This window comes from Nelumbo nucifera, chromosome 3 (genome assembly GCF_055504915.1).
Source record: "Nelumbo nucifera cultivar China Antique chromosome 3, China Antique-T2T, whole genome shotgun sequence".
NCBI classification, from domain to species: Eukaryota; Viridiplantae; Streptophyta; class Magnoliopsida; order Proteales; family Nelumbonaceae; genus Nelumbo; species Nelumbo nucifera.
The window spans coordinates 53,431,365-53,456,064 of NC_142651.1; the positions used below are offsets into that span (position 1 = coordinate 53,431,365).

General features: G+C 36.1%; 1 protein-coding gene across 21 annotated transcripts in view; it reads left to right on the plus strand.

Annotated features, from left to right (window-relative positions):
• Nucleotides 1–20,228, plus strand: part of LOC104600909 (rab GTPase-activating protein 22-like) — a 38,525-nt gene extending 18,297 nt beyond the window's left edge. For 2 of the 21 annotated variants that reach the window (XR_016083953.1, XR_016083954.1), the window contains exons 4-12: nt 280–533; nt 714–836; nt 936–1,024; nt 6,211–6,316; nt 18,223–18,320; nt 18,479–18,733; nt 18,822–18,905; nt 19,314–19,423; nt 19,967–20,228. Coding sequence is in view for 8 of the 21 variants with exons in the window: in XM_088900814.1 (XP_088756940.1) it covers nt 280–533; nt 714–836; nt 936–1,024; nt 6,211–6,316; nt 18,223–18,320; nt 18,479–18,733; nt 18,822–18,905; nt 19,364–19,393 (1,039 nt within the window). In the remaining 13 variants the exon portion in view is untranslated. Of the gene's footprint in view, nt 1–279; nt 534–713; nt 837–935; nt 1,025–6,210; nt 6,317–18,222; nt 18,321–18,478; nt 18,734–18,821; nt 18,906–19,313; nt 19,746–19,862 lie in introns of those variants that run through there. The other 19 variants (XR_735787.3, XR_016083947.1, XM_010264072.3 and 16 more) reach the window with 16 other exon arrangements.
• Nucleotides 20,229–24,700: the final 4,472 nt, after the last annotated feature.

Here is a 24,700-nt window from a genome sequence, read left to right on the forward strand (position 1 = left end):
TATTAGCCTCTACTGTTAAGTTGTGTTTGTAGTAACATTTTCTTGATCATGTTTTCTACCACCTCATATATGAGGTAAAGTTTAATGCCAAATCATTTACCATTTTTCTCCTCAAACTTTGTTGGTTTTTCCTTCTGCAATTTGAGTTGAATGAAGATAGACATTAATCTTTATATTCTCTTTAATGAGAAAAATAATGACATTACCCTTTACTACTAAGTCATGTTTGTACTGATATTTTTTTTCATGTTTACCGATACATTGCACTGATCATGTTAGGTATCAGTATGGAACATGGAAGTCTGAGTGTCAAAAGATGGAACCGACAATTGGTAGTGGGACAATCATCTTGGCACCTATCATCACTACAGATGGTCGACCCATCTGTGATCCTTCAAATAATAGAGATACACAAGAAGACAATACTGTGCCAACGTCCACTCCTGATGCTTCTTTGAAGCATGAAGAGCATGCAGTTGATACTGATTTGGAAAAGAAAGTGATTCAATGGAAGCTTACTTTGCATCAAATTGGTATATAATGTTATACCCTTGATCTAATGATTATGTTCTCTTTTTGATTTTCATAATTAGATATGGTCATATTGGAAGCAACAAACTTATGTTGTATTTGGATGCCTTTATGGTTGTTATTGTTGCTGAGCAACTTCCATGGTGATTGACATGATGTTTAATAAATTTTGGAGAATATAGGTTTGGATGTCGTCCGCACAGATCGATCACTTGTATTCTATGAGAGTGAAGCTAATCTTGCAAAACTCTGGAATGTTCTTGCTGTGTATGCATGGATAGATAATGAAATTGGCTACTGTCAGGGTGAGTAAGGTGTTGATATTCCAGTCATTTGATTGTTGGACTGAAATGGCATTTGACCAACATTTCCTTATGGACTTGAAAATTTCCTTTCGTACACAGGAATGAATGATCTGTGCTCTCCTACAGTTGTTCTTCTTGAAAATGAAGCAGATGCCTTTTGGTGCTTTGAACATGTAATGCGAAGAATGGTAGGACGTTTTTCCTCAAGCAGTTTCACATTATCGATGGAAAAAAGAATTCATCTTGTTGATGCATATTCTGGTTATTTAATCCTTGTTCATGAATTGATTCTGTTTCAGTGAATATGGGTGCTTCATTTAGTTCACTTTCTGAAGCATCCATATTTCATACAGGAGAAAATGTTTTTACATTTATTGTGAGTTCACAAATTTGCAAGTTTCTTTTTTCATTTTTTATCCACAAAATTGCATAAGTGCATATTAGTTTGTATTAATAGGCAGCAGATTGATTGGATCGAATTAGATATACCTATATCCAAATTTGATTCATTAACATTCGGATTCAAATCAAATTTATATCAGATTTGTATTGAATTCAGATTGGAATTGGATATTGAATAGCATTAGTGAACTAAACTAAAGTTGAACAAAATATTACATATTATTAAAAAACGAACTGAAATTGACACTGATATTGTATATCATGAATTAAATTAATTGAAAATAACTTGTATGAAGCCTGAAGCTATGATGCAACTGCAACCTTGGAGCTTGTGGCCATTTAGTAGAAGTTTTCATTGGAAAGATTGGAGTTGATTTGGGTAGGAGGTTGGAGACAGCTGTTGCAGGTTCAGCCGAACAGTCGGTAACGGTAGTGAAGAGGCCTAGAGGAGTGAATAAATCCCATCTTGTGTGTGTTACAAAGGTTTTTTTGCATTTAAAAGAGGGATTTGTTGGGGCTGGTCCCAGTAATAAATGCAAGAGAGTATTTAAGAGAAGAGGGTTAATGCGAGATCCACAACCAATAAGAATTTTTCTGGGGTTTGCCGTGATAACCAAATCAGGTCTGAGGGACATCCTTCAGGAGGGGAATTGGAGAGGAATGGAGCTGTGGAGGAAAGGGAGAGTGCAAGGAGTTGGGGAAAGAAGATGATTCAAGTTTACACTTCAGAGGGGGAGAAAGATGGTAAAGGGGGTTTTAGGATGTTGGTTGAGAGAGATGGAGATTGGCAAGGCTTTGGGTTTGTATTTTTGGGGTGGTGAGGCTTTTGCCAGAAGGGCCTTTGAAGAGTTCGAGAGAAGGAAGAAGGAAGAGAGGTTGATGGAGCACATAACAGGGGAAGGAGGGCAGGAGTTCATTGGAGGCGCCCATAGGAATTTCATTGGCAGCCAAATTCAAAGTTTCGAGGCAGAGCTGCCAGTACCAGAACTTGCAGCCAAGGAAGGTGGTCCTGAAAGTTTGGAGTTTTTATTTGTCCAAGTGTGGAAGATTTTTGCCAGATTGAAGATGCGATTATTTGGGATCGGGCCCATTAAAGAAGTGAAGAAAATGAAGAAACTCACCAAGAGAAGTAGAGAGGATTGCATTCAAGATTCAGGAAAATCTGATTAATTGGGTATCATTAAGGAAGTGAAGAAAACATAGAAACTGACCAGTAGAAGTAGAGAGGAAGGCATTCAAGATTCAGGAAAAGCTAAACTAATTGGGCATTGATGTTGGGAGATATTTTTGAGCTTTTGGCATGAAGGAAGGAAGGAGCCATGGAAAAGACCAGTGAGGATGTTGGAGGTAAGTTTGTGCAGACTGCTGCTGGGAGAAGACTAGTGAAGATTGAAGCAAACAGATCCAGTTCGAGAGCTTTAGGGTGAAAGGAAAACCAGCACTGAAGATTAGGGAGATGAAGAGGCTATGGTGATTTTGATAGGGGAAAAGGTTACCAGCTGGTTCAAGGCCTTTGTTGAGGAACCTATACAAAAGAATTGGAAGCTGGAACGCATGGGGTCTACAGAGGAAGGTGATAGGAGGAATGTGGCAGAGAGAACACTAAGGGTAGATTTCTGGCACCGGTGGAATTTTTTGGAGGTAGGAAAAAGCAAATGGTGTGTTTCCCTATAGGAAAGCTGGCGACTGGATGGGAATGAGTGTCAAGCATTTTGAATGAATATGCTTGCTTGGTGGATGGATTGCAAGGTACCAAGAGATTTGTACGGAAAAACAAGAGAAAAAATACAGGCTTGACAAAGATGGAGCAGTGGCCTCTCAAGAAGACTATTGGAGTGGTGACTGTGGGTCAAGCTACAAATAATGTTAGAATAGTTTGTCTTGCCTCCAAGAAGGAATGGGAAAAGAAGCTAATACTGGCATTCATTAAAAAAAAAGCTAATACTGGCTACCTTAGTACCACTGAGGGACTAGAAGAAGGTTGGTGAGGAGTTATTAAAAGAATTGAAGTGGAACAGCACCATTATTCTAACTCCCTTTGAGGACTGTAAAGCCCTATTGGAGCTAGTAGTGTTGGAGGCTGGGTTGATGCTATTTGTGTTAAGCTGGCTTCAGGTACAGTAAGTGTTTCTAGGTGGTCTCCCACCTCTAATTTCCAAAAGTTCAGCATGGAAGACAGATTAATGGTTCGATTGCTAGGTCTCCCTTTTCATTTGTGGAGGCCAGCAGTGTTTTACTCAATTGCTTCCCTGTGCAAGGCTCACTCAGATGGCTTTTTTATGGAGTGCGATCAAGGTTTAAAATGTCGATGTCGATGGAAATGTCGCTTACCAAAATATAGGACATATGTCGGAAATGTCGAGGAGAAATATTGTAAAAATTAGAGACATTGTGGAAATATTATGAAATATGTGGAAATATGCAAAGATATTTTGTAAAATGATAAAAGAAGACTATTGGAGTGGTGACTGTGGGTCAAGCTACAAATAATGTTAGAATAGTTTGTCTTGCCTCCAAGAAGGAATGGGAAAAGAAGCTAATACTGGCATTCATTAAAAAAAAAGCTAATACTGGCTACCTTAGTACCACTGAGGGACTAGAAGAAGGTTGGTGAGGAGTTATTAAAAGAATTGAAGTGGAACAGCACCATTATTCTAACTCCCTTTGAGGACTGTAAAGCCCTATTGGAGCTAGTAGTGTTGGAGGCTGGGTTGATGCTATTTGTGTTAAGCTGGCTTCAGGTACAGTAAGTGTTTCTAGGTGGTCTCCCACCTCTAATTTCCAAAAGTTCAGCATGGAAGACAGATTAATGGTTCGATTGCTAGGTCTCCCTTTTCATTTGTGGAGGCCAGCAGTGTTTTACTCAATTGCTTCCCTGTGCAAGGCTCACTCAGATGGCTTTTTTATGGAGTGCGATCAAGGTTTAAAATGTCGATGTCGATGGAAATGTCGCTTACCAAAATATAGGACATATGTCGGAAATGTCGAGGAGAAATATTGTAAAAATTAGAGACATTGTGGAAATATTATGAAATATGTGGAAATATGCAAAGATATTTTGTAAAATGATAAAAGAAGACTATTGGAGTGGTGACTGTGGGTCAAGCTACAAATAATGTTAGAATAGTTTGTCTTGCCTCCAAGAAGGAATGGGAAAAGAAGCTAATACTGGCATTCATTAAAAAAAAAGCTAATACTGGCTACCTTAGTACCACTGAGGGACTAGAAGAAGGTTGGTGAGGAGTTATTAAAAGAATTGAAGTGGAACAGCACCATTATTCTAACTCCCTTTGAGGACTGTAAAGCCCTATTGGAGCTAGTAGTGTTGGAGGCTGGGTTGATGCTATTTGTGTTAAGCTGGCTTCAGGTACAGTAAGTGTTTCTAGGTGGTCTCCCACCTCTAATTTCCAAAAGTTCAGCATGGAAGACAGATTAATGGTTCGATTGCTAGGTCTCCCTTTTCATTTGTGGAGGCCAGCAGTGTTTTACTCAATTGCTTCCCTGTGCAAGGCTCACTCAGATGGCTTTTTTATGGAGTGCGATCAAGGTTTAAAATGTCGATGTCGATGGAAATGTCGCTTACCAAAATATAGGACATATGTCGGAAATGTCGAGGAGAAATATTGTAAAAATTAGAGACATTGTGGAAATATTATGAAATATGTGGAAATATGCAAAGATATTTTGTAAAATGATAAAAGAAGCATTAATGCATATTTCTAGACTATTATCTTATTCCCAACCATTATATAAAGCTAAGAAACTAAGATCAATAACAAATTAGTAAATGACGATTTACTGATTTATTATGCATTTTGATGTTTTTACAAGGTTATCTGATATTTTCTTTTCTTATTTTTAGTTCTGATTTATTATAAATTCTAATATATTTATTTCACACTAGTAAATAGAAATACATTTATTCTGATTTTTTAAATATTAAAGTTATAATACATTATGTTTTATTATTAATTTAATAAACTGATCCTCCTTTTTGTAGTATTAAGATTATGATAAATTCTGATTTCTTACAAAACTTAATGAATTTATTATGATTTTTAATACTAAATTTATAATAAATTATGATTTAGTATAAAATTTATTAAGTTTATTCTATTTTTTATATTAAATGTAGAATATGGTTTATTATAAAATTTAATAAACATTTTCTGATTTTAATAAATATTTTAAAAAATACTAACTAGTTAATATTTTATTACTTGAAAAATATTTTATGTTTTATATTATAAAGTAATTAATTTATTCTTTTGTTTTTATATTTTGTTAATTCTTTTTTATAAATATTTTATTTGAAATATTAATGGAATAATCTATATTAATTTAATATACTAATATATTATATTTTTAATGTACATTAGTTGACATCCTGTCAACATTAGTCAACATCTTGTCAACATAATAGGAAAAACTGTATTTTTTATTGGTTCAGTTTAAGTTGCCAGGCCATCATGATCATGAAATAAAAAAATGAAATGCATTTAGGAAGACAAAACCATAATAAAAGTTAATAAAGAAGGATTTTCACCAGGTTTTAAGAGAAATTGCAATAATACGTACTCAAACTGTTCTGGCTACAGGCTGACTTTCCATAATTCATTCTTCCAGTCCAGTCCAGATTTCAAAGTATTGTCTTCCAGAGTTAAATACACCGGTTCTCTATTCTGTCGCTTCACTTCTTGGCTGGGCATATAAACCTTATTCTATATGGTCTTATAAGTTATAAAAACTCCTTTCTATGGTTTTAAATGATATTTTTTACAAATTTCTCTAGTGGCATGCCATCGTTTCAAATTTATTATTTTGACTTTGAACTTTTATGGTGAAATGATACTAATACATAATTAGTTGGAGCTTCTTTAGTTGAGTTCTCACTGTGCCATCTGGTTGGCTTATATTTTGACACTGCCTCTTGTACTCACCATGACTCACATGTTAATTGTTGTCTGAAAAGCGTGAAAACTTCAAGGCTACAGCAAGTTCAATAGGTGTTCAATCACAGCTGAACGCACTTGCAACAATAATTAAAATGGTTGATCCAAAGCTTCATCAACACCTTGGTATGCCTTTTTCTAACTCTAATAGAAGCCAAAATGAAATTCTTTTTTTTTTTTATTATTATCTTTTGCAACCAGTTGCAGCTTCATATTAGTTTTTAATGTTTCATCATCATCTGTTGGCCTAACTGTGGAAAAGCTTACTTGCCCGAGATTACAGAGAACACATATTCTCAAATTCTTGGGGAATGTTCTGTTTCTTTTTTCATTTTTTTCTTTGATCAGATAAAGAATTTCAATTCCTTGTTTTGCTAAACTTGGAGCATATCCTGTTGTGTTGGAATTGAGAAAAAAACCCATCATAAGCTCAACTCTCTACACCCTCAAACATCCTTATAGTTGATAATAAAAAATGTGTCCAGAAATGATAGAAATACAACAAAAACTTAAATCCTTGCAACACATTAAGGGATACCTTGAGTTTTGTGGTTAGTCTGCATTAGAATCTGTCTGGCATATGTCTGACACACAAATTAAAATATTCATGTTCTTGATATCATTTTAGGGCCCATTTGAATACAGGAAATTTGAGAAAATGAAATATGTGATGTTCCTGAAACCTTTTTTGTTTTTAAAAAAGAAAGGATATGCATTTTTTAAATTGGCATCACCATAGTTTTCAAGGCGCCAAGGCGAGGCTGGGCATTAGGGGGGTGCCTTGTCGCCTAGTCGCCTAGGCAATGGATTTTTTTATATAAAGAACATAGATCCTAGGGCAGTTTCCTAGGTACCATAACCATATTTCCTTAATAACTATTCATAATTTTCATACGAAAAGTATAGAGTTCATGTTAAAGTATAGAAAATGTGTTGATTAGACAAAATTTTAAGTTCTTCCTTACTTATTGGTTCAGGTTTTAAAGTCTTTGAGGGTTCAATACAGCATTTAGCAATGTTTGTATTGATTAAATCCTAACAAATAAAAAATAATAAAAACAAATTAGTATATAAACATACAAAATGGATATTTTAGTTTAATAATGCCTATTTTATAATTATAATGTCAAAAAATAAAGAATAAAAAAGTATTTTATAATACATAGTACAAAACTGCTTGGCGATTAGACGAGGCGAGCCTCAAAGGGCGCCTTGTTGTCTAGGCGTCGCCTTGACAACTATGGGCATCACAATTATTAAGGCTGCTTTGGAGATAGTCTAAAACTAGTGCCATCTAAATCCATGAAAATCCGAAGTGCAGTAAAAATAAAAGCTTGGAACATCAGCATTTGTGGATCAAAAGAGGTTCTTATAGTCATCCAATTCTTCTTTTATTCTCTTTTTCCATTTTGTATTGATAAAATAAGTAGCTTAAGAGAAATGATAAAGGAGTACACCCATAAAAATGAATCTTCAGGCTGATGCCAGTATCAGCCCCCCTATACACCCATCAAAATAAAAATGGGGTAATCTAGCAAGAGGTCCAATGGTGCATGTTATTTGCTGATGACATTGTTTTAATTGATGAAACTTGTTCCAACTTCAATAAAAAAAAAGTGAAGAAAAGAATAGAAGAAAGAAAGAGAAGATAGGAAGAGAAAGGGAAGGGAAAGAGAAGAAAAGGAGAAGAAAAGAGGGAAGACTAGAAAGGAGAAATCTATTCACTTCTCCTTACTGTCGACCCAGGTTGTATTAGCATTCTACTAAGGCTGAAATGACTACAATACCCTTAGGAAAGTTACAACAGATATAAGAGAGAAAGAATAACATGAAAAAGACACTGCCCTTGTTAACTACTTCTAACAATTCTAACACTCCCCCTCAAGATGGAGCATATATATCATAAAGTTCCAGCTTGTTACAAATATAGTCCATCCTTGAGCGACCCACACTTTTAGTAAAAATATCAGCTACTTAGTCTTCAAATTTAACATAGGGAGTAACAATCTCTCCACTTGTCACTCTCTCTCTCTCTCACGAAATGGCAATCAACTTCAATGTGTTTAGTCCTTTCATGAAACACTGGATTAGAGGCAATATGTGTTGCAGCTTGGTTGTCACAAAACAATTTAATGGGTTGACAAATTGTGATATTCATCTCTCGAAGAAGATGCTTCAACCAGACTAGCTCACAGGTATGGGCCATTGCCCTATATTCACCTCAATGTTTTAAAAGGCGTGGGAGGCATACGCCTGGAGATGGAGGCGCTCTCAAAATGCCATGAGGCTTATGCTAGAGGCGCTGACACCTCTGAGATGTACTCCTCAGGTGCAAGAGGCGTACGCCTCATGTGCCTTTTTCATGAGGCATGCTAGAGGCATATGCCTCATGCACATCTTATATAAAAAGACAGAAAAAAAAGGAAAGGAAAGGAAAAGAAAGGAAAAGAAAGGAAAAGAAAAGAAAGGGAAGGGAAAGAGCCCCCCCCCTTCAACTAATGTTATGCATCTTTATTCTTCTTAATATAAAACATTTTTATTAAAAATAAAGAAAAAATAAGATCCCCCCTTCCTCTTCATCCTCCTAACCCCCCTCTTCTTAAGGAGGCTAACGCCTCCTTGTGTTTGGGAGGCTTACGCTTCTTGCGTTCTGAACTACGCCTCACGCCTCTAGGTAGTGGAACGCCTTGCATCACGCCTTCGCGTTTTAAAACATTGATTCAGCTTCAATGCTACTCCTAACAACTACGTTCTGCTTCTTGCTCTTCCAAGTAACGAGATTTCCATACAAAAAAGTACAATAACCTATAGTAGACTTCCTGCCCATTGCAGACTCTGCCCAATCTGCATCTGAGTACCCTACCAGAGACATATCTCCCCCTTTCTTATACAAAAGCCCTCAACCAGGAGCACCCTTTAGATACTTCAGCACCCTCATAACACCATCCCAATGAGTAGCTGTTGGATTCTACATGAATTGACTGAGGACTCCAACACTAAAGGAGATGTCAGGCCTAGTGATGGTAAGATAGATCAACTTGCCTACTAGTCTCTAATACCTTGTAGGCTCTTCTAATGGCTCCCCCTGACTATCAGTCATCTTTACATTGGGAGTTTCAACTGGCTTGGATCATAACAACTCAGTTTCATCCAACATATCTAAAACATACTTTCTTTGGGACAAATAGATTCCCCACTTCAATTGAGCTATCTTAATTTCAAGAAAGTACTTCAAGGTTCCTAGGTCTTTAGTTTGAAAGTATTGCTGTAGGAATTGTTTCAACTTATCAATTCCATGTGTATCATTGCCAATAAGAAAAATATCATCAACAAACACTGCTAGAATGATCTTCCCAGATGATGAGTCTCTACAAAGCACAAAGTGATCAACACTGCATTGCTTCAAGCCAAAATCTTGCACCACACTACTAAAACGACTGAACCATGTCCATGGTAATTGCTTCAGCCCATAGATAGCCTTCTTCAATTGACACACCTTTCTTGACTCCCCCTGAGCAACACACCTAGGAGGTTGCTCCATATATACCTCCTCTTGAAGATCACCATGGAGTAATGCATTTTTTACATCAAGTTGAAATAGGGGCCAACCAAAGTGGACAGCTAAAGAAATGAGCACTCGTACAGAACCTATTTTAAGCCACAGGAGAGAAGGTTTCTGAATAGTCCACACCATAGGTCTGAATATACCCCTTTATAACAAGTCGAGCTTTGAACCGCTCAATACTGCCATCTTGACGGTGTTTAACTGTATATACCCATCGACAACCAACGGCCTGCTTCCCAGGTAGTAATGAAGTGAGATTCCAAGTATTATTGGACTGAAGAGCATGAAATTCTTATCGCCTTCTTCCAGTTAGGAGATGAGAGGGCTTCCTGTAGAGAACACAATAGAGAAATAGAGGATAGAAGGGAAATGAAATGTTGATGTGAAGGAGATGAAATTCTTATCGCCTTCTTCCAGTTAGGAGATGAGAGGGCTTCCTGTAAAGAACACAATAGAGAAATAGAGGATAGAAGGGAAATGAAATGTTGATGTGAAGGAGACAAGTGAGCCAAGGACATACCGAGAAAGAGGTGATCTATGCAAGTATGCTTACCTTTACGAAGGGAAAAAAGGAAGATCAAGATCTGAGGATGGTGGATCTATCAACGGCAAGATTTTGGTGGCATGTCAGAAGCTGGAGTTGGATCACCTACTGGCAACAATTCTGGTTGTTTATCACGTCTAGAGTACACTGTGAATAGATGGTTGAATAGGCTCCTCCATAGTAGGCAAGAGAAGGTTCACGTCCAGAGAAATAGGGTAAACTCTCAAAGAAGGTAAAATCCGTAGCAACAAATGCTTTCCGTAAAATAGGATCATAACATTTGTAACCTTTTTGAGTACGAGAGTAACCAAGAAAAACACATCTAATAGCTCTGGAGTCAAGTTTATCATGGCTTGGACCCAATTTGTGAATAAAACACACACAACCAAACACACGAGAAGGAAGAGAGAAAGGCGAGGTGGAAGGAAATTACAATCACATGGCAATTTTTTCTCTCAACCACACCATTTTGTTGAGGAGTGTGTGAACATGAGGACTGATGTATAATACCATGAGAGTCAAAATAAGACCAAAAATTATTATGAAAGTATTCATTGGCATTATCTGAATGAAACCCTTTAATGCATACACCAAATTGATTCCTCATCTCAGCATGAAAAGATAGAAAAATAGAGAACAATTCTGAATGATCCTTCATTAAGTAAATCCATGTCATTCTTGAATAGTCATCAATAAATGTTAAAAATATCTAAATCCATTATAAGATGACACACGACTAGGACCCCAAACATCTAAGTGGACTAAAGCAAAAGGACTCAAGACTCTCTTATCATCCTTAGGAACAAAAGACACTCTATGATGTTTACTCAACTGACATGACTCACAATCTAGCTGAGTTACAAACTCCAAGGTTGGGACTTGCTTTTTTAGAACACACAGAGAAGAATGACCAAGACGACAATGCCACTGATGTGGTGTAAGAGAGGAATGAAGAGCCTTCTGAGGACCATGATCATCCAAGTAGTACAACCCTCCAACTTCACGACTGCCACCAATCGTCTTCCCTATCTTGAGATCCTGAAAGACACAATATGAAGGATAAAATGTTACTGAACAATGGCGGGTTTGAGTAAGCTTACTTACAGACAAGAGACTAAAGGGAAACTTGGGAACATAAAAAACCAAGCGTAAACTAAGGTCAGAACCAAGAGACACATTTTTGGTACCAATAATAGCAGAAGAAGAACCATTAGTTAAGGTAATGGTTTGAGAGGTAGAAGGTGGTGACAAGGATACAAACATATCTAAGGAGCCAGTCATGTGGTCTGAAGCTCCAGAATCAATTGCCCAAGGTGAAGGTGAAGAACTAGAAGCAAGACAAGCAATACCTGACATCACAAGTGTAGTAGTGGCAGAACTAGAAGAGGCAGACTGGCGAAGCTTTTTATACTCCTCAAGTGAGATAGAGATTGTGTGTTTATCCTTACCAACATTGGAAGTAGGAGCATCTTCAGTCACACTAAGACTCCCAAAATCACCTTCAACCATTGCTTTGTTAGCCTGGGAAGATGGAGGGCCATGAAGATCATAACAAAAGTTGACTATGTGACCTTCTCGTCCACAATGTGAGCACTCACGGGCTGAACCACGGCCACTACCACTACGACCACCACCACCACTTGCACCACCAAACTCTCTACCACCTCTTTGTGCACCTCTGGACCCATGGCCAAAACCCCTCACATTTCCTCCACCTCTACCACGCATATGTCTAACAGGAAAACATCCTCTGGAAACCACCACAGCTGATCTCTCTAAAGGTGGGGGATGATCACTATGTGGATTTGAGGCTCTCCTTATGCGAGAGAAAACCTCAGACAAGGATGGGAGATCACTGTTCCCTAAGATTTGGGCCCGCACTGGTTCAAATTCAAAACTCAACCCAAATAAAAATCTTGCTACATCTAGATGTTCTCGTTGTTCTTGTTGAGTCTTCAAAATAGTCTTGGTACAATTGGTAAATTCTTGTGACATTGTCTTGTCTAGAGTACAATTGCTTGGCATGGTCCTAAATCTCCTTGGCCATGTCTAGAAAGATAAGGTTTACACTAATGTGATTCTCCATACTATTTTCAAAGTGATGTCATAATTTGGGCATTCTCTTGTACCTATTCATTGTACCCTTTTGATTCACTTTTCAATGGACCCTCCTTGATGTACTTCAACTTGCCTCTTGCAATGAAAGATACCTCAATCGACTTGGCCCATGGGATATAATTAGTACCATTGAATTTCACCATAGTTAATTGAGAAGTCATGAAATATGATTGCACAACTACTATAGGTTTAGTGCTACCTTTTGATGAAGCCATGAGTGAGAGAAGATCACTGATTTGTCACCTAGGCAAACTGTCAAAAGGCTGGTATGCAACTACTGTAACACACTTTTTTCTTTAGGAAAAACACCAAGAATCATTAGCCCTTTACTTTAGAAACACTTGGGAAAGGTTGCATACTTATCACAAGGTGTCACCACAACACAAACCACTACAAAATCACCACACATTGAGGAGCACCTACCTCACAACTCGAAACATCACAAAGCTGCCCTCTTCGAACTGCCAAATAGAGGACTTTTAGAAAAATCCCAGCAACTCACACAACACTGCAACTTTAGGCATTAAAGCCTCTTTTCCAAGTGGGCGATCAGTCCTCTAAAGTCCTTTTCCTTTCCAACAAAGAATAGAGAATATTCTCTATTCCTATGGCACAAAAAGTTGAGACGTGAACAGTGCCGCGAACAGTATAGTCGACCTCAAGGCTCTGATACCATGTTCCAACTTTAATAAAGAAAAGGTGAAGAAAAGAATAGAAGAAATAAAGAGAAGAAAATAGGAAGAGAAAGGGAAGGGAAAGAGAAGAAAAGGAGATGAGAAGAAGGAAGGCTAGAAAGGAGAAATCTGTTCAGTTCTCCTTACTGTCGACCCGGGTTGTATTAGCATTCTACTAAGGCTGAAATGACTACAATACCCTTAGGAAAGTTGCAGCAGATGTAAGAGAGAAAGAATAACATGAAAAAGACAATACTGCCCCTGTTAACCACTTATAACAATTCTAACAAAACTAATGAATGATCAAATGAAAAATTAATCTTTTGGACAAATGCCTTAGAAACAAGAGCCTTTAAAGTAAATAGGACTAAAACAGAATATATGATATGTAAATTTACTAATATAGGAGTGCAAATCACAGTATACTTAGGATTGGAGACCAAGAGATAAACTCAATATGACCTTTTTTCGGTACCTTGATTCAACAATTCATAACATGGGAGAGATCGAGAAGGATGTTGCCCATAAATAGGATGGAAAAAATGTATGGGTGCATTCAGTTTGATGTGATAGGAGAATACCACTTAGATTAAAAAGAAAATTCTATAAAACAATTGTAAGGCCAACTATGCTGAATGGAGCAGAGTGTTGGGCAATTATGAAACATGTCCAAAAAATGAGTATCGTAGAAATGAGTATGCTGAGATGGATCAGTGGAAAAAAACTAGAAAGAATATGATACAAAGGAATTTAGTAGTAGCTTCAGTAGGCAATAAACGGGAAAGTAGACTTAGATGGTTTGGTCATGTACGTAGAACATCAACAGCACCTATAAGAAGTAATTTTTTTCAAGTTGAAGGGGCTAGAAGGGCTATGGGTAGACCAAAATGGACATGAGTAATAGTAAGAAATGATTTAAGTGTCAATAATTTAACAATGGATAGGGCAATAAACAGAGGGGAATGGTGAAATAGGATTCATCTAGCCACCCCATATAGTTGGTATAAGGCTTGGATGATGATAGTGGTGGTGATGAACTTATGATGATGTAATCTAGCAGGTTAGAAGCCCAGTATTGTCACTCTTTAGAGCCCCTCTAGCTAGGGAGTCAGCTCAATTGTTGGCTGATCTCCTAATCCAAGGGAATGGGATGTTCCCTTTGGAAGCAAATGGTCTAGCATCTCTGATACAATGGCCCAGTGTCCCCCATCTCTCCACAGTCTAATCACTACCTGAGAGGCTGAGAGCACCCCTCCATCTCCAATTTAGAATAACCTAGGGCATACATTAATCTATGATCCTCAATAAAGACCATAGTTTTAAAAGGCTAAAGAGGCGAGACGTGAGGCATACACCTCAAGATGAAGCGGCCGGAAAAAGCATTGCCTCAATAGCCTTGGTCTTCATCTCCAAAGCTTAAGCTTTGGACTAGCCAAGGCACATGCCTTCCACCTTGTGCCTTGTAACTTACAAGGCAGGTGCCTTAACCAGTTGCCACTGCAAAATAGAAAATGAATAATCAGGGAAAGGTAACAAGCAAGAAAAATAAAAAATGAATGGAATTAGGAAAGGCATTTTTTGAGAAGCTACAATCGAAGAGAGAAATCATGATTCATAAGAACAAAAATGTTTTTTTTTTTTTTTTGATAAAAGAGAATAAACATTTGTTCTTCATGAATGACCAGCGAAGATATCTCTGGTCTTCTTCTTCATGCTCCGTCTATTGGAAATTCACCCATAGAATTGACCAAAAGAGTGAGACTATGAGACCAAACTTTGTACCTGAAAAAATTGACTAAATACACAAATATGGACATTTTAGTCAAGAAAAGTTCCAAACCCTCATTCATACTTTTTATGATAGTATATATTTTTGTTAGATTAAACTATTGTGTTAAGCTTTAAAACTTGAAACAGTACTTCCAAAATTTTCAGACCAATTGTACTTTTATGAAAATTTTTTAGGCATGGATGAAAAATTGACAGTTAAGTATTTCTATACTGTGAGGCCCCATGCAATGCACGGGAGAAGATGTCAGAGTACCAAGGAAGTTTAAAACTAAATTAAAAGAAAATTTCTGTTAGTTATTGTTTGCATAACAAAAAATAAAAATAAAACAAAATTTTGAATGTTTTAATATTTATTTTTTAATAATAGAAATCTATATTAATTTACTATTAAGTGAAGTAAAAAGGAAAATTTTACCAATTAAATACCAACTTAGAAAATAAATTATGCTAAAAAATAAATTTCTGTTATTTAATTACTGTGGGGACTAAAATAAGAAAAAAATTAAACAGTTAGGAAATTTTCTACTAAATCAATATCAAATTAACAAAAAAAAACTATACTAAAATTATTTTTTAATCAATTACTGTTAACACTAATTAACAAAAAAAAATTAAGCAGTTAAAACAGGAAAGTTCTACTAAATTAACACCAAATTAAAAAATATATATACTAACAATTAAGTTTCTGTTAATTAATTATTCTTGAAACTAATGAAGAAAAATAAAAAAATCTATTGAAAATTGAATTTCTGTTAACTAAGTTTCATATTAATTGCTGCTAATTACTGTTTGCAACTAACAGAAAATTTGAATATTTTAATGATTATTGATTAATTTATTCTTAATGTATATTTACTGTTAATACAGTAATTAATAAAATTTTGATACATAAACCCAATAAAAACTTGGCGCTCAATTTGACAACTAAGATTCATATTAATTGCTGTTAATTACTGTTTGCAACTAACAGAAAATTTGAATATTTTAATGATTATTGATTAATTTATTCTTAATGTATATTTACTATTAATACAATAATTAACAAAAATTTGATACATAAACCCAATAAAAACTTGGCTCTCAATTAGACAACAAAGTGACTCCATGCCTCTTCTTTTTATGGTAATGATTATGTGTATGCCTCATTTATAGAATTTAAGGATGTTCCCAGATCACTTGGCCCATTGATGCCCATTTTAAAAGTTAGAAGGAAGCCAAGGATACCAAAGTTATTAGACCCAATCAGTGGTTGGTGACTACTTCTACAGCAAATAAACATCAAAGACTCTTGGTGGGACCTTTCTACAATACATAATCGTACAATATGGGTCAATACTGGGTCATTCAATTAAGAAATAGTAGTTTTCAAAAATGGGTCTCATTTGATTCATTTTAAATCATCTTCTTTGCCCATAACCTATATATGGGTTTTTTGCAACCCGATTTTCTAAAACATAATAGAACTGACCTTTTGAGTCAGTATTTGTGCAACAGCGCTTCTGAAACATATCCTGGTCATCATTTTAAAATGAAAACCAGCATGTGAATGACCAAAAAACATGTTTTTGCATTTATTATTTGCTTGATTAAAAGTAACAAAAATGGTTTCTGAACTTACAGTTTTTGTAGCGAAAAGAGAGCTGAAAATGTAAATCAAAACCTATGTTTCTTACCACAGTTTCTTTGGTATAAGAGAATCCAATCCAAAACAGTGGCGGAAACAAACGATAACCAATCCAAAGTAGGGGAATAAAGATGTCTCCTTTTTGGATAGTCTACCTGTGTCACTTTCCATATAAGGGAATTCAGTATAATGATCCAAAATGGGGGAGGAATCTCTGCATCCATATTCTCATAGAATCTCAGTTTTAGCAAGTTTCCTTCTGTATCAGGATTTCAAACCTTTGTGATAAAGGATGACATCGCTAATTAGAGATGGTTGAGAGCCCTGATTACTTGGCTTAATGGGAGGGTTGAATAGGGGAAAGGGAAAAAGGAGAGAGAGTTAAGGAGGAAGGAGGATAGAGTGAAGGGAGGAATGAGAGAACATTAAAAGAGAAAGCGAGGAAGGGGGAATGAATGAAAGAAAAGGGTGGGTGACGTGGACAACCTTGCTTTATATATATATATATATATAGAGAGAGAGAGAGAGAGAGAGAGAGAGTGCAGATCTTGATGTTTTTAGCTGGGTGACAGATGGTTGATGTTGTATGTACTTTGTAGTAAGCAAGTATGCCCAAATTAATTAATACAATTAATACCAACAGTTCAAAATCCAATAGTCTAATGGGTATTCGAGAGGATCTTTTTGTTAGCAGACATCATATTCTTTAGTTTTTTTGGTAAGTACAATAGATTACTTTTCTTTGGTAAAAACCCATTCTTTAAAATCGAAGCAAACAAATTACTTTTATTTTAGTATTCTAATGAAACTTTGTCCACAACATGTATTCTAATGGACCTTATTCATTTTCTTTTTAGTTTTCACAATGGTTTTGCAGGAATTATTAATTAGTTAGTAGTTTAGGTCTGTTTGGTTAACATGAATTGGGGTCTGGAATTGGAATCAGAATGGTCCATTACAATTACAACCGTTTGGTTGGGCGGAATTGGAATCCTATTCCCATTCCTGGTTGAATGAAATTCCTCCATTTGAGGGAATGACCATTCCCTCTCCCTCCCTTGGGAATGGGAATCCATTTCAGCCAATTCCAATTCCCATCTGAACCAAACAGGCAGGAGGAATAGACCATTCCAGTTCCCAATTTGTGGTTGGATTCACGTGCTTGCAGAGTGTTTATAGGGTTTTTGCTTTCAGGAGATCCCATCATGGTCATTGGACCATTTATAGATCAGATGACCACACAAAATTACATAAAACTTCAATTTCATGTTTTTAATGCCTTTATTGTTATTGATTGTATCTATAATTTTTATCTTTTTTACTTTGAAGTTTACACCTCAAACCGCCTTGAGGCTTATGCCTCTCCTCTTCAAGAACCAACCGCCCCACCTCTGCATTTAGCCTTTTGAAACCTTGATAAAGACAAAAGCTCTGCCTGCAAAGAGTCCTTCCAACCAACTGGTCACCCAATTCTTTCATTTATGAGCATCTTATCCTTCATTCAGAACTGCAAATGGGAGGGCAGATGTACTGGCAAAACAGGGGGTTAAGATATCGATTGTTCTGGGAAAAGTGTAAAGTTTAGTGTTCCAGCTTTTGTACTTAGCTTTAACTTCATACCTTAATTTAATGAATTCTTTTTGCTGATAAAGAAAAAAAAAAACTCATTGATTGAAGAAATATGGTCCATTCCTAATGGAGAGTTGTTGATGGCAGAGAATCTAGATGGAGGAGAGTATATATTTGCATTCCGCATGTTGATGGTACTTTTCAGAAGAGAGTTCTCATTTGTGGATGCATTGTACCTTTGGGAGGTAATGGATTCTCCTTGGTTAATCAAAATCATATCTTTCCATGTCAGAGGATTTTTCATATATATTCTCTTATAACTTTATAAGATGTGGTTACTTCAGTTCTATACAAGCTCTCATTATAGCTACATATTTGATTAATTGGCAAAGATTGGTTTCAGTTGATGTGGGCCATGGAGTACAACCCGAGCCTATTCTCTTTGTATGAAGGCCCAAATGCAGCTATGGATAGGAATAATGCACCCAAGGGCAATGACAAGCTGCTAAAACAGTATGGGAGATTTGAGAGAAAAAATTTAAAGACCGGATTCAGTGACAAAAGCAGCTCTCTATCTGTTTTTGTCGTTGCAGGTATCCTCAAGTCCAAGAAGAAGCAGCTGTTGAGAGAGGCAAGGGGTCTGGACAATGTTCTCAAGGTCCTATCACCTCTCTTTGCCTTTCATATCAGTATATGTATGTACATGCATATGTGCTCTAGTCTCAAAGTGGAACTTTATGATCCAGGTTTTGAATGAATTAACTGGAAAATTAGATGCAAAAAAGGCATGCAACGAAGCTTTGAAGATTCACAAAAAATATTTGAGCAAGGCAAGTTTTATCTTTATGAATTTTAGTGCCAATATTTTGACATGTTTTTTTCTTTTATTCATCTTTTTTATTTAAATGGGAACCTCAATGATGTTTAGAGCTAAGTAGAGTGTTGTGTAAGAGTGAGTAACAAATTTCTGGAAGTACTATTTTTTTTTGATAAACTTAGTATAGAGATCTTTCGAATATGATATTAGATATTCAATGAGCATAATTTCCTATTTGATGGGCCCTTTACGACCATATAAATTGCTGAGTGCACCTACCGTTCGCGATCTAGGAGATTTTGAAAATATGGTTTTATAACGTTTTTCTTTGGAAAATATGTATCCATGCTCTTAGACCATGACCCTACCCTATATGCACGAATTGCGGCACTAAGATTTATAGCATATATTTTTCTTGCAGACTAAGAAATGATAATGGTGCTTGACGTCATAAATTTGTTGTCTAACCAGATCCTTACACCCAATTGGCTGATGCATTGAGAACCAGAGCTTGTCACCAAGATTTTTCTTGTAAAGTTTCTTCATCTCAGATGTAGTGTTCCAATAGCTGAGCTCTCCTTTTGTTTTTCTTTTTCCTCAAATTTTTGTTGATTATGATGTTATCTCTGCAACATCAAAAAGAATAGGGGATGTAGAAAATATTTTTTTTCACAGAAGTTACTTTCTACTCTGCATGCTCAAACGCTCCTGTATAAGAATTTTTCTTTTTCAATTTTGTAAAGTATTGTAGGTAATGATTGTTGACCCCAAAATGGTGGGTGCATGGTGGGTATACTTTTGCCATATTTGACCGTCCTTTGCCCTTTGTGAGTCAACCAACATAAAGTCACAAGTATTTTTCTTATCCATTTAGGCTAGGCTAATCACATTTTTAAGTCAATTTAATTTTAGTACATACACAATCATATAGCCTTTGCTTATACTTTTTTTTCATTGTCAATATACATAGAATCTGTCTTCTGGTTATGTGTAGATGATGCAGTAATTGATCCTCAACAAAGAGAGAAATATTGAGAAAGATGAATGGACAATTGTTCATGTTGTGGATGTCAGAGAACCCTATCCGAATCCAGTTTTCGACTGTGAGAAGCTTTCAAGGCAGGATATCGGAAAACTTCTCCCAAGAGTCATGGCTTCTGTGAGAAATTTTCTTTGTAAAGATACTGAGAAAGCAAAGGGCAGTGTTCTCAGGGGAAGGTTCATCAGGTTATAAAGTATGATCAGCTTGGTGGAATTCTATAAGTGCAGACTAGAGTTCTAACTTTTTAACTAGTGCATGAGTATTTCTCTGAACTATTAAATGCACTTCTATTACATATGAAAGGTGTGTGTGCCCACACACACGGGAGCGGATTAGTTGAACGCAATGGCTGTTAAACAGGCTGTGGAACCAATGATAAGCACCCCATGTCAGTCATAAATACATAGGGTCTACAATCATTCAATCTCTCACTTGGCATTTATCACTGGCATGGGGCATTATCAGTGGTTTCATGTCAGATTAGCTGAATGCATGGATGTTTAGTGGGCCGTGGAACATAACATTCAATCTCTCACTTAGCATCTATGGCTGGCATGGGGTGTTATTATTGGCTCCATAGGTCACTAGACAGCCATCACATTCAGCTAATCTGAATCACTTAGCATGCATAGGTCACTATGCATGATCACTTAGCATTTTGGCTTTGGCTTTTGCTTTGCTTGAGGTTTTATTTTATTCCATTTGCAATGCAACCGGGCAACAAAAGAAAGCAGAAACAAAAATAAATCAGATGTTGCACTCAAATTATTTGCATTCACATACTTTTGCACCAGTACAAATAAAATTACAGTGCAAAAAGAAAACAAAGAAAGATCCATTAGGGTGGAATACGGTACTGAAACTCCTAGATCAACCAATATGTTGCTTTGCATTCTCATTTCTTATGAGGGCCAATAGAAGTTGGCTTAAGTTGATCCTATTAAAGATGAACCTTTTGAATCTTCCAGTAGTTATTGGAAGAATGGGCCAGTCATAGAGCTCATGAGCCTAGACCCAAAGCCTTCCTTTTATCGCTTTAAGTTGTTATTAATACCAGACTTCCACTTTGCATTTACAGCTTGACAGACTCTTTTTGTTAAACTTGAGATGGCTGTCCAAACAATTGTCTATAACACATCCATGTTTAGAAGGTCCAAAGTATGGTACGATATGTATCAGTTTTTGAATCGAGTGATATAATAAATACTAGGAATTAGGGACATCTATCAAGCTTAAATAGTAGCAAGGTTCAAAGTATCAAAAAAAAATTGCATGTGTTTCAACTTGATGATACACAAGGCTCACTTGGGGAAGAGTATAAATACAAATATGTATACTTCAAAACCATGAATAAGGATATTAACCTTATTCATGCATCTAACGTTTCAGTGACCCAAGATAGATATAATACACCCAATATGGAGCATATTGGGTTGATACTTTAAACCTTGAATAACAGTTGTATGTGAGAAATAATGAGACAAATGGTTATAACTTTGGATTGTGAGTATCAATGCTTTGAGTCGCTCCATAATGATTTTTCGGCATTGAGCGTATCAATACTTTTAACTTGCATGTGTATATCTATGCTTCTTTGTGCATGGGCTATCTTGGTTGTGAGGCTTGGACTGGACCAAATGGTTGGACCATGTGATCTGGGAATCTGCAGCCAAAAACGGTTTTAGGCTGCTCAGTTATTAGAAATGTTGACTTGTTTAAACCTACTTCATACTAGCATTTGCAATCCACTGTTGACCTGGATGGTCAAACCATTGGAACCATTATTGGTCTGATTTTTCTAAAACCTGGGATTTGACAAAAAATCGTTGACTTAGTTTAAATCCAGTCAACACGAGCAATTGAATCATTGACCCTTCAATCGAGTCACTAAGTCATAAGTAACAAACTAAAATCTATTCAAATTTCTGGAGGCCATAATTTTGCATTCAGTTGTATGATTGGGGTGACTCAATTCTCGTGTAATTTTTTCAAAGACCATAACCTTGCCTGCTATTTTTGCCACAAACCTCTCATTTGGCCTCAAAGCTCAATTTTTAGCATTTGTTATAAAAATTAAAAATATAAATTAAATATAAAATAATATATATATATATATATATATATATACTTTTTTCTCAGGTTTTCTATTTGGTACTATAGCTATTGTTGTCACATAGGCATTTTGTTGATAGATCACCACATAGGCATTTTTCAATGCCATGTCAGCATACTATTTGCTAGCAACAGTAGAAAAAAACGGGAAAACACCAAAAAGAGCATATTCTCAGACCACATCTTTCCTGATTTCCAAGGTATGACTGATCTGAGAAACCATTTTTCAAAAAACGGCTAACCAAACAACAAAATTTTCCCCAAAAATAAAAATGGATTCCTGATGTGATGCTGATGTGGTTCCAATTTCTAAGGAAATGGCATTGATGCCAGACACCTACTAAGTGAGAAATCATATGCAGACTAAACATTCCATATTTATTGATGAATCATTCTAGAGGCAACCTAAGAAAATAAACTACATTGAGCTCAGGTTTGATTTTGGGCATGTTCAAAATTTAACAATTTCTCCATTCAATCCAACCCAACTCGAGTTACATCCTTAATAAATGGAGAAAAGTAACAAATTTTTTCCACAAGGCTGCATTTGTTTTAGGTGTAAATTCAGTTTTACACTAATGGGAAATATGAACCAGTTTAGTTGTCGATGGAAATTGGGACCAGTAGATTTTGAAAATTTACACCGACCATGTTTGATTGTCAAGGTGTAAATTATGTGAAAATTTACACAGATGAAGAGGGACGCAGAGGAAGAAGAAGAAGAAAGAAAAGTAGGAGGAGAAGAGAAAGAGAGAGAACGAAAAAGAGATAGATGGTGAGAGAAAGGTCGGAGGTGGGTTCAGATCTGCCACTACAACCAGTTGCAGCAGTGGTGACGGAACAGAGAAAGAAAAAAAGGGGGGAAGAAGAAGAAGAAGAAGAGAAGGAGAAGAGAGAGAGAGAAACCGCCAGTGTCATTGCCGCCCTGGGTTCAGATCTGCCGCTGCAACTGCAACTAGTTGCAGCGGCGGTGACGGAACAGAGAAAGAAAAAAAAATGGGAAGAAGAAGAAGAGAGAGAGAGAGAGAGAGAGAGAGAGAGATCACAGGCTGGTTTAGATCTGCGAAGAGAGAGAGAGAGAGGAAGAAAGAGACGTTAGTTTTACACCGATAATTTTGATGTATATTTTATATTGATTATTGGTGTAAAAAAATCAAAAATCAGTTTTACACCGATTTACGGTGTAAAATTACTCTTTCCAAACATGTGTAAAATCGAACCGGGGTGTAAAGTTTACCCAGGTTTGATTTTCCACCCCAAACAAACGTGACCATAAGGTTTAGTTTGTTTGCAACATAATTTTCATTTACACTGGTATAAATGTAAGGAAGTGCAAATGGGCTGACTGTAAATTCTACTTTTCTTGTTTTTCATATTTGATTGTCTTATTTATTTGTGAAAAGTAAAATGTAAGTCCCCAATTTATGAAAGAAAATTGAGGAAAGAGAAAGGTTTTTTTTTTGTTTGGGAGTGAGGTAGGAAGCAAGATGATACAGTCCCCACTTTATATGAGTATGGATTTACTGCCAACAAAATACGTTCCAACACCTACCAACATGATCTGACACCGCATTTCTTATACATGACGAATCTCACTTTTATAGTGGTCCCAATCTCATAATGAGATGTGCAGTGCCATAATGTTCGTAGGGTGTTGGAATATGTTTTATTGGAAAGTGAGAGTCGAGATAGGAAGAAAGTGGTGCAAAGATGTCAATTGACTTGTTGGTATGTCTCTTGGTTGTAGGCTTGCAGTGGAGATTTAGGATATCTATCAAAAAAAGGGAGACTTAGGATTGAATCCCCTCAATTGTTTAGCCCCATTGAAAGAGAGAGAAATGCAAATTGGACACAAAAATTGCATTGCTAATGAATGCAAATGAGGCAAAAAGTACAAGTTTTATATTAGATAGTACAAAGTAGGGGTGGATTTGAGCCGAGCCGAGCCGAATAGTGCCAGGCTTGAGCTCGAGCTCGAGCTCGACTTGAGTCAAAAGTTCATAAGCTCGAGCTCGGCTCGGCTCGACTCGTTTTATATTTAGAAAAAAATATTTTATAAAAATAAAAATTATATATATTTTTTATTTTATATTTAAAAATTAATAATTATAATGTTTTTATTATATATATATATATTATTTTCACGAGCTCGAGCAGTCGTGAAAAGCTCGACTTGTTGCCACCCCTTCATACTCACAAAATATACAAATACAAAACTAAATTATATATATATATATATATATAAAATAAAAATATGAATGAACTTGTGGGACTTCTTTTTACTAAAATTCTCCTATTTTTTAATTTAATTTTTCTCTAATTGTGAGGTAAAAAATGTAATTTGAACCAATGATTTAAATATTGATACGATATATCTGATACAGTGCGTATCGTATCGGTATCGACTATAGGGGATAGTCGAATGCTCTATGACTTGCAACTGGACTGATTCAAACCCAAATCACCCAGTGCTAAAACCTCATCCGCATTCTTAATCCACTAGACCGCATTTCAAGCTATGACAACAAGAGAAATAGAATATTATTTTATCAATTTTAGTGTTCACATGTAATGCAGACAAATAAAATACATTTGTGTCCAACTCAATAAAAAAATAATATTCAAAACTAATATTTTGTAAACTACTAGAATAA